The 11,481-nt window shown below is 33.2% G+C and overlaps 1 protein-coding gene across 1 annotated transcript; it reads left to right on the top strand.

Annotated features, from left to right (window-relative positions):
- The first annotated feature begins 2,155 nt into the window (after nt 1-2,155).
- LOC111642022 lies at nt 2,156-11,082 on the top strand. Its single transcript, XM_023388279.1, has 14 exons — nt 2,156-2,163; nt 2,236-2,298; nt 5,054-5,227; nt 6,238-6,304; nt 6,379-6,487; nt 7,934-7,975; nt 8,065-8,121; nt 8,203-8,269; nt 8,339-8,539; nt 9,264-9,376; nt 9,468-9,716; nt 9,984-10,047; nt 10,862-10,918; nt 10,996-11,082. Exons 1-14 carry the CDS (start codon nt 2,161-2,163, stop codon nt 11,080-11,082), a joined length of 1,353 nt encoding a protein of 450 aa, XP_023244047.1. The 5' UTR covers nt 2,156-2,160.
- Nucleotides 11,083-11,481: the final 399 nt, after the last annotated feature.

The following is an 11,481-nucleotide window of genomic DNA, read 5'->3' as shown; positions in this document are numbered from 1 at the left end:
GTCGAACGGTGCACACTCGGTAAGTAATCCTACAATTTTTTGTTTATAGCATAGTTTATATGAATTATTCCCAAAAAATTATACGTGTTTTGGAAATGTTGAGTCAAATTAGTCTAGAATCGATTAATTTTATGGAAAAAATATTTCAAACAGCCGTGGTCCCTAAACTGCACACGTGCCGGGCTGTAATTGGCTCATGTATGAAAGTGACTGGTAAAACACGGAATTCATATAAAATGGAACGTATCTACCGTGTTATAGCGGAGTCTACTGTATAACATAATTACAATTGACAGTTTGAATTATTAAAGAAAATTTTATAAATTATTCATACATTTAATGACAATAAAATCTATTTCGAACTAAAATGTATAATTTTACAACCATTTTGTATATATTTTACAACATAACTCCTTATTTCAGTCTACAACACAAACTTTCGAAAAGTTTATCAAACGTAACGTAACTGGAACTTTAACCTCTAGCAAGATCAAAATAATAATGTATAGCTTGATGAGAGCACCAACATGCAATATCTTTTTCTATTGATGATCGAAAATTGGAAATTGTTGATAGAGACCACAATCTAGGGATTATATTTGATTCAAAACTCTCATTAATGTATGGGAGTCGGCAATCATTGTCTTCATGACATCGCCAGTACTAATAATAAATAAATACAGGTAACCCCCGTATAACACAGTAGTTACGTTTCAAAAAATTGCCGTGTTATGCAAATTCGTGTTATGCGAATCAAAGAACTAGTACGAAAAGGAGGGTTAGGTTCCAAAAATTAAAAAACATGCTACTATATTTTCATAATTAATATAAATATGTTTATTAAAATTTTTTAAAGTGATACATATTAATATAAATTAAACAATGTTTTCTTTGTCGTCACTAAAAGCACTATTAACCGAGAGCGTTTTCTTTTTCGCAAGTTATCCTTATCCTTTGAGCATTTTTCTGCATTATCTTCAGATCCATGCTTTACCTTTTCCAAAATGTATGTAATTTTAGATTCGTTGCTTCTAGTTAAAAAATCTTTATAAATTTCCTTATATGGCGCGAAGCACTTATGAAAAATAAAGCAACATTCGGCAACATCAAAAGCAGAAGCGTCGAGATCTGGCCACATTGAAACAAGTTTCGAGAACAAGTTTCAAAAAACAAAACAAAAAAATAGACTGTAGACCTACCTACCAGCCATTTATATTTGTTTTACAACAAATTTTTAATAAAATGGAAACCGCATCATTTGAAATATCGACAGAACACGTGTATCGACAGAAGGCGAGAAGAGAAAATTTACATACTTAAGTACTAATAGTTCACGAAAATAATAATTTTCGTAAACTATTATTACTTAAGTATGTAAAAATTTATTACATTTCCTGTTGTACGAGGGTTTTACCCAATTCTCGAACTGTGTCAGAGTGAATCCGTGCTATAAAAGTACCATGTTATACGGGGGATGGTACCAATTCTCGAACCGTGTTAGAGCGAATCCGTGCTATAGAAGTGCTGTGTTATACGGGGGTTATCTGTATTAGTAAAATCGATACAAATAATATACTTAACTTCAGTAATAATACAAATCCCAAATTACATATGCGGTTAAAAACACATAAAAAAAAAGAAAAATATAGACCTATTGTTGATTTCAGATACTCGATACTGTACAATTTAGAAAATTATATTAAAAACAATTAAAATACATTGATAATTCTAGAAATAGCATTAAAAATGCTGATGAAGTAATTTACATTATTCAAAAAATTAAACAGGAAAAAACAGACACATTAATTAGTCTAGATGTGAAAAATATGTACCCTAACATGAAATGGAAATGAGTAAAACACAGCCTTATACAATTAAAAATAAATAAAACCTTAGTAGATCTAATAATGTTTGCGTTTAAAAGAAATTATTTTGAAGTTTATGATAATTTTTATAGACAAACCGATAGGGTTAGTATGGTGTCAAAGATGGAACGAAAACTTGCTGAATTATTAATGAAAGAGGTGGACGAATCCCAGAAAGTAACATCCTAGGAGTAAACACTGTAATGCGATATTAAGTAATATTTAATAATCAAATAACAAATGATAAAATAATTTTCAACACAGTAAATATTATAAATAAAGTNGAAGAATATCTATGGTAAGTACTCTCCCAACATTAAATGTTAATAAATTGTTTAAAAACTTAAATGCATTTTCACACTTTAAACAGGAGTCATCTGACTACTCCGAAAAAATGGAAATATTCCTGAAGAAATTGGAAAAATACTCTAAAGTAGGCAATGGTTGTTATTAATAATCATAAGTTTATTTACTTAAAATTCTTTTTCTATTGAGGACATTAAAAGTCTCTTTACATATCTATTATTAATTCGCTAATCTCGGAATAAAAGCGCTTAGAATAAGAGAACTTATGTATGCGGTCAGGCTCCCTGGCTGTCTATCTGTCTCTGCCATTAAGTATCATATGTGGATTAGGTTGAATTGAATTGGCAAGGTGTTTCCCTCCTGGAAATCTTTTATGGAAACTTGCCACCTATTTACGTCTGAGACGCATGAAAATAATCAGGAAAACTCGACCTGGCAAGCTGTTGGTGAGAACGAAACCGCGACCATCTACTAATGACCTACAGTCTGTAAAGAAATTATAAATTCAAGTGAAATTTCTCTGTGTTTTAATTTCTTTTCATCCACAGTTCATTGTTGCTATATCTAATGATTTTAATTAGAGTTAAGAATTTATAATGAAATAGACAAGTCTTTGTATTGTATCATTTTAATAAACAAACAAAAATTTTAATTGTTACAATTTTTTGTTGTAAACAATTTATAAACTCAAGGGTGAAAACTGATTGTTACAGTTGAATGGAACAATCCATTCAACTGTAATAGTAATGTAAATTAGTATGTGTAACATTTTGGGTGAGTCTGAGAATTCAAACTAAAAAGTGACAAAAATGCCAAGGGGAGTAACCCTAACTGAAAGTGAAATACGAAAAATCTATTTCTTTAAGGGAAAAGGATGGCCAACTCAAAAAATTGCTTCAAAACTTGGTAGATCTCAAACTGCAGTACAAAATGTACTAAAAAAGGGTGACAATTATAACAAAATTAAACGTACAGGACGAAAACCAAGTCTGCAGCCTCATGACCATTGCCGCATTGCTAGTCTTGCAACAAATGAATCATTGTCTACTCGTGAGATAGCTGCAGTTTTACCAACTCCAGTGTCCCACAAAACTGTGTAGAAAAGCTTGAGAAAGAATAAAACAATAAACTTTAGGAAATTGAAGTCCAAACCAAAGCTACAGAGTTACATCGGTCAACAAGGCTGCAATGGGCAAAAGATCATGTTAATTGGACAACTGAATGGATAAAAATAGTTTTCTCAGATGAGAAAAAGTTTAACCTGGATGGCCCGGATGGCCAAGCATATTATTGGCATGATACAAGAAAAAATCCCAGGGTCAAATTCAGTAGACAACAAGGTGGAGGTTCAGTAATGATCTGGGCAGCAATCGGATATGAAGGAAAAACAATTTGGCATTTATTAATGGGCGAATGAATTCTGAGATGTACCAAGCTATCTTATATGAACATCTAATCCCATTTGGTCCTCTCATTGGTGGTCAAGACTGGATCTATCAACAGGACAATGCATCTGTTCACAAGTCAGCCAGTACTACAAAGTGGTTTTCACGTGAAAAAATTGAAGTTATGGTTTGGCCAGCACATAGTCCAGACCTTAATCCCATTGAAAACCTTTGGAGTCAACTTGTGGCATTAGTTTATCGCCATGGAAAACAATACAACACATCCGATGAGCTTAAAGTTGCATTGTATAATGCCTGGGACAAAATTAAACTAAGTGACATTCAAAACCTGGTTGATTCAATGCCTAAACGAGTTGTGGAGGTAATTGAAAACAAGGGAGGGTCCACAAAGTATTAAAAACGTACTAAATCACTCTTGAGTTTATAAATTGTTTACAACAAAAAATTGTAACAATTAAAATTTTTCATTGTTTATTAAAATGAAACAATACAAAGACTTGTCTATTTCATTATAAATTCTTAACACTAATTAAAATCATTAGATATAGCAACAATGAACTGTGGATGAAAAGAAATTAAAACACAGAGAAATTTCACTTGAGTTTATAATTTCTTTACAGACTGTATTATTTCTGCTTTGTTGATTGATTACATTGAATGTTTCTTCTTTCCTAGCCTTAGCAGTCCGTCCATAATATAATTTTTCTTTCCTTTCATTAATTTTACAGAATGGTGTGCTTTTATTCTTCTACCCACCAATAGCCGAGTAGATGAAACCGCAGAACACTGTTTATAGGATTCACGCCTCATCTACATACCGTTTTCCCGATTCTCTTCACATGTCTAACTCCAAGTAGAGATCAGTTACCTACATAAAGTCCTTTAGGAAGGCACAAATGCCCACGTGTTGCATTTCCTTATCCCATTAAACCAAATCTTTCATTCTACTTCTTGTAGTTATAATTTTTGTATGTCCAATTTCCTGATTACATGTATATTACCTTTCATGTTTTATGTACAGTAGAATAATATTTCAAAGATACATTCAAGCTTTCAAATCCTAGACTTTGCTTAAATTTTAATACCTGTTAGTACACCCTTTCCACTAATACACGTAACATAACTCGTGCCAATTAGCAATAGTTTACATTATCGTGCATTAATGGAAGAGGTGTATTAACAGGTATTAAAAATTTCAGCAAAGTTCAGGACGTGTCTCCTTGTTAGTATCGTGCAGCGATCAGCCTGCCTGCACGATNCTTTCCACTAATACACGTAACATAACTCGTGCCAATTAGCAATAGTTTACATTATCGTGCATTAATGGAAGAGGTGTATTAACAGGTATTAAAAATTTCAGCAAAGTTCAGGACGTGTCTCCTTGTTAGTATCGTGCAGCGATCAGCCTGCCTGCACGATAATAAATTTAATTTTAACTGGAAACAATTGAATTTACAAAACTTATTTTCTTTTCAGCTATGGCAAACATATTCTATTTGCCTCAGCGTAGCGAATAACTATATTGGAAGACCACATGATTTATGTCCGTGTACAAAAGAAGAATTATTCCTTTATCTAAATAAAGTTCTATTACCTCCGACAGAAAAAAATAAATGGAAAAAAATTAAAGAAACTTTATCACAGTGGAAGGTAAAGTCCGCAGAAATCTTCACTCCTAAATGAAGAACAAATTGATTTAAGGGGTGGTCATAAAGTCACTTCACCAACTAAAAGCGAGGAATCCACTGAAAGTTTCGCGGGGTAAGTACAAAGTGTCATGCACTCGCGATACACGAAAATAGGGGAAGAACACGTGTCACTCGAAAATTTCAATACAGACACGGGAATTCACGATGCTATAAGATTTTTTCGTGACAGGCTACAGCATAAGGTATTGAAAAGGTGTGTAGTACGAAAAGCAACAGAAATATCGGTTAAATTTTCAATTGGCTATTAATATGCCAGAAAATCAAACTTATCATGACGACCACATATGACTTTAAGGTGACTGTTTTATCATTTCACTTTAAATTCATATGTGGTCATTTTGATAAGTTTGGTTTTCTGGCATATTAATAGCCAATTGAAAATTTAACAGTTATCCAAACAACAAGCGTTTCATACTAGAAATATCGGCGTTTGAACAGTGGAAAGTGAGCGAGGCAATAGCCGCGATAGAAGACCCGTACACATTCGAGGACTTGGGAGTAAACGGAAGAATGCGCGCTTTCTGTAATTTCACTAAACAGATGCTTTTACAACGCAGCTTACGTCACAACACGCTTTAACTAAATTGCTGCCGCCTCATCTGCGAAAGTGTATGGATCTTCTATCGTTCGTTATTGGCTAGCCCACTTTCAATTGTTCACACATCTCTTGTTATTTCTCGTTCTATACACACCTTCCAACGCCTTATGCTTTTTCCTTTATGCGAAATCTCATAATTTCATGAATTTTCGGTGTTTGTATCGGAAATTGAAAAAACTTGTTTTACCTGAGTATTTTCGTGTATCGCGAGAGCATGTTACCCTGTACTTATCCTGCAAAAGTTTCAATGTATTCCTCACTTTTCGCTCTCCCGAGATCGTCGTTGATCGGTCAAGTTACTTTATGACTATCTTGCATAATAAACGATTATATTTAGTTGTGTTTTCCTATAGAAACCGGTCATTGGGCTAAAACTTACTATCGTTTCCGCTGACTTATTGCAATCGGACGAAAGTCAAAGTGAGTTTGAAATAATCTGCATATAATTAACGATTTTATATTATGTTTTCTTGATGAGGAATAATCTTCTTCAGATGAGGAAATAAGTTCTTACTGCATTGTTTGGACCAATCCTAAAGAAAAGAAAATAGCAAAAATTCCGAAAACTAATGACCGTTCTTCTTGCAAGGAAACTTCGCTTATGTAAATACTTATTCCGTTCATAATTTGTAAACTATTTCTACATTAATTAATTGCATATTTATAAAGTTTGCATAAATGCATACGAATGCGGTCGGATGAAGGAGGTGGTCAATAAACCAGCCTACCATTCTATGGTATCCGGACGAACGACATCCTGGAAATTTTGCCTGGGCCGTCTGTCTTCGTCCCTCACCATCCGACCGTTTCTATTGTGGGCCTGGCCGATCTCGCGAAAGATATCAGTTAAAAGCCACTCTTTGAAACCGGCAAACACTGGTTGTTGCTAGTTCGTATCTTATTCACGTTGATTTTTCCGAATTGTCTTCACGTGCATATCACCTAAACAGTCGCCAGTTTTCCAATGAAACTCATAATGTGAAGAACCCCCCTTTGCAGATCGTCTACTCATTGCGTTGACTTAGTTCAGGAACCCCCTAACCATGGCTTACGACGAGGATTTATCAGCTCCAGTTGCTTCTAGACAATTAAATTAAAGTACTTTTTTGAATCGCGATTTACACATAATATTTATAACGTACTTTCTTACTTTTTAATAAAGTTTTATGATTAGTTTTATTTCAATTTGTATATACGTGCTATTTCGTTGTGAATGTGTCTCTTTAATCCGATCAATTCAGTTCGGTAGACTATCAATACAGCTTTCAGGTTAGATACTTCTTTTATTGTTTTGACATATGCATTTCGGACTTATATGAATTTTAAGTCCCTCTTCAGTTCAAAACCAAGGTTCTGTCTTCTAAAAACCACGGTGTATAACGGGTAACGTTGGAAGTAGTTTAAAATACAGCCATTAAAAACACTTCAAATACATTTTCACAATAACACGGTAAACTTTTAACATGTGTTCATAAAATCTTGTATAATTACAACTTTTACAGAATGTGTATGTTCTACAATATCATGTCGCAGCAATTATAATCTTTTTACAGATTAATAATACGTAGTATATTAATATTAAAACATTTTCAAGAGAATACGTATACACTATTTTATGTCACACTATATTACAATCAATTTTATCTATTAGCGCCATCTATTATATTATACCTATTATATTATATTATTGTATTTTAAACTACTTCCAACGTTACCCGTTATACACCGTGGTTTTTAGAAGACAGAACCTTGGTTTTGAACTGAAGAGGGACTTAAAATTCATATAAGTCCGAAATGCATATGTCAAAACAATAAAAGAAGTATCTAACCTGAAAGCTGTATTGATAGTCTACCGAACTGAATTGATCAAATTAAAGAGACACATTCACAATGTATATGGAAATTGAAAATGCTATTGTCGAAATTAGTAATGTGGCTTTCCTCTTAAAAAGTTTGGGAAGACCTGACTTAATCCAATCTAATTGTAAACAGTACTATTAATACCAAAAAAACAAATCATGAACTATACTTACATTAAATTATTTGCAGAGAGAATGTTTCCAACGAAAGGACTTTAACAATTCAACTCTGGTAAGTCGAAAACAATAGTTGATATTCTAAATATATTTAAGAATATTCTTGAATATAATTTAAATTATTTAATAAAAAATAATTTGCAGGAAGAAAAATGTCGATTCGACAGCAAAAAATGTGAACAGAAAATCTTTTATCAGAAAGTAAAATCTTTTCATTAGTAATCATTAAACGTACATTTTCATTTCAAATATGTGATAACACAACTTCATACGTTTTCACAGAATATTTAGATGTAAGAATATGGAATCAAGAGATAATTTCGTTTCTTCGGCCGAAATTCCCATTAAAGTTAGGAAAATTACAATCATTTTATATTTTATTGTTGATAAGAATCTAACTGTTTTATTAAACAAAAAGGAATTACCATTTCTTCAAAATACCGGAGATACTGAAAATGCGATTACGGTATATTTTAAAGACGACAAGATCATGTCTCGAGGATCGTTGGTAATTAATTATGAATTTAAAGCTGAAAAGAATCGTTCATTTGCTCCTGCAATTGAAAACCATATTAATTTGTGTCGATTATTTTTATTGAAAGACATCAGAATAACCGAAGTGAGTATTCAATAATCAAATAATCATCTGCTCTTAGCTTTTGTGCCTAATAGTGGTCGTATGGGTAATATTACGGAACACTGATCAGTAGGTCGCGCATGATCAACTAGAGTTTTTTGGGGGGTGTCTTCTCCTATGTAGTACCTAAATAGGGGCCAATTACCCTTAAAAAGTTTTTTTTGAAGATTTCCGTTAGCTAATCGTTTCATTTCCATATATTGAGTTATTCGCTCGAATTCGAGCCTCACTCCACCAGAGCGGTAGGCTGAACCGCTCTGTCATCACGGAAGATCTTGTGGTGTTTGGCTACCTAGCACTAGATCCCACCACTGGCTGAGTGAATAAAACCACTGAACAGTGATTTCCACTGGAAAACAGTTGATTGCGGTTTCGTGTTTTTATCAATGGGATACCAGTATGGAATTTTACAAGTGTTTTCAAGTGTTTAATACCTAAATGGGGACCAGTTTCCTGTAGAAATACTTTCCGGAAAGCATCTTGTCCTTAACAGACCATTCTTGTACGTAAACCATCAAACCAAATTGTCTGGTGGGAATAAAAACGCATGGAAAAACTATCTCCTTTTAGGTTCAGATTAATGGTCCCAGCATTCTACCATCAATTTCCTCTAGTACCATCTATTCATCAATTTAATACATTCCAATCCAAACGACTTAATAACAGTGTTTAAACATTGATTAATTTACCATATTCATTGTTTCAGCTCGGTTACGAAGACTACGAATATTTACATGGAGCCTTTGATCCGGAAGGTTGGACTTTTCTAATGCAACATGGTGTACAATATGGACTCTTTCCTATAGATCACTACATCTGGTACAACTTAGTATTTCACGTAATTTATGTCTTTATTAGTTATCAAATTATAAAAATGTAATGCTTGTGTTAATTATTTGCTCCTGTAAAGTGTATGGTTTTGTATGCGACATTACCTAAACGACAGAAATTTAAGTTATAACTTCATCCTTTATAACAACGTTCTGCATAACATCAACAATAAATTAACATTAATTGAGGATCAGTCAACCTTGAAATCTTCATTGAGAAAAGATTTATCTATTTTTCAAGAACATTGTCTGGATTATTTGAGAAATTTACACGAAATATTTCACTTGAAGGATGCACAAAATCGACTTCAGTTTCGTTCACTGTTGAGGTACAGTCTCGAATTTATCTCGAAAATAATTAATTTCTTGACGACAATACAGTCGACCCCCCTATAACACTGTTGATTATTCCGTTTTATATGAATTTCATGTTTTACGAGTCACTTAGATTTTACATATACGTGTTTCGGGCTGTGGATGGCTCAGGTATTTGTAAAATCTAAGTGACTCGTACAACATGGAATTCATATAAAACGGAATAATCAATAGTGTTATAGGGGGTCGACTGTATTTTAAAATCCAATTTTTTATTGCAGATTAATAATTAATTTTGGAGCTTTTGACAAACGTATGGAACGGAATGTGATCAAAGCTATCAAGGTGTATATAAATATGAATATGATTAGGAATTATTATTTATTAGGGCGAGTCAAAAGAAGGTGAACAAATGCAACTTTTCGAAAATTGTAGGTTAAAAGTGACTACCATCAGCTTTGAGGCGTTTGTCTCATTGAATAACGAATGTAGTAATTCCATAATCAGAAATCTTTTAGTTTGTGCTTTAGAAAGTTTTGAAGTTCTGCATCCTAGGATCCAGAAATACGCTTCCTGCACCTTTTCAACCGAGCCGAACCTGCAACCCTTCGGATGCTTTTTCAATACATTGAACACATGAAAGTAACACGATAAAAGGTCTAGACTGTAGGACGAAATGCAATTAAGAATGAGCACAAACACTTATTACTAATTGCAAATCTCATATACTGTAATCCTCTAACCCGACACTAAAAGATTGCCCATTGCAAATGTATCTCCTAACAAACTTGAGAACTATGGGAAATTTTGCAGCACCCACTCTACAGTCCGAGTGTTGTCAATGAACGGCAAAGGACCATTTATTGACAGCACGTGTGTTCGGTGAATTGAAAGAATATCCGAAAAATATCAGGCTCTCCTTGGATTAAGTGGTGCAGGAGATTGTTAAAGACTTCCTGAAGCAGAAACCAAAAAATATCTACGGAATCACCAGGCTCATTATCTAAAAGACAAATGACACAATGCCCAATGACCATTACTTATACTTACAGATAACAGTTTGCGAAAAATTACGTTTGCTCGCTTTTATTTGACTCACTCTTACTTTACTTTCTTCATGGTTTACTTATTCACCGTATTCATTAATTAACTTATATAGGAGGATTTTCGTATGTATTTTAGAAAAAAAATTCAATTGTTAGAAGACAATCAATCTGTAAGTTTAGTTTAAGTGTAAAGGCGAAAAGTTTTTGTATAATTTAATGTTTAATCGATAGCAAAATATCTTAAAAGGATGAACTGAAAACTGAATTAATAGAAAAAATCGCCTTATATCTTATAAACGATTTGGAACAATTAGATATTCAATTCCAAAAGTAAGTAAATATTTTACTACAGTATAAACATCTTAACTACACCCGATACATTGTAATAACCACCTTCAATTGCCGTATAACATCGGGCTTTAATTTGCCAAATTATATACGACTAGAGATTTTGATAGATATTAAACATGTCAATTTTTTAATGTAAACCCGAGTAAACATGATGTAAGCATCTCCGACACGGGTGAATTCACTTTCCGTTTCTCATCAGTTAAATTTATAAGAAAAGCTTATGGGTTGACAGTATACGACAACACAACACGAGAAAAAGCAATGCCTGTCGGAAAACTTTTATACAAAACAGGCGCAAACCCTGGCCCAACTATCAGTTGTTTAGTGGTTTATCCATTCAGTTAACATTAGGCTAGATTTAAATGTGTTGGCGTTGGCATCC

Source organism: Centruroides sculpturatus, unplaced genomic scaffold (genome assembly GCF_000671375.1).
Source record: "Centruroides sculpturatus isolate CEXI.00-Female unplaced genomic scaffold, Cexi_2.0 scaffold1353, whole genome shotgun sequence".
Taxonomy (NCBI): domain Eukaryota; kingdom Metazoa; phylum Arthropoda; class Arachnida; order Scorpiones; family Buthidae; genus Centruroides; species Centruroides sculpturatus.
Note: the sequence above shows the minus strand (reverse complement) of the source record. Positions and strands in the feature narration are given on the sequence as shown.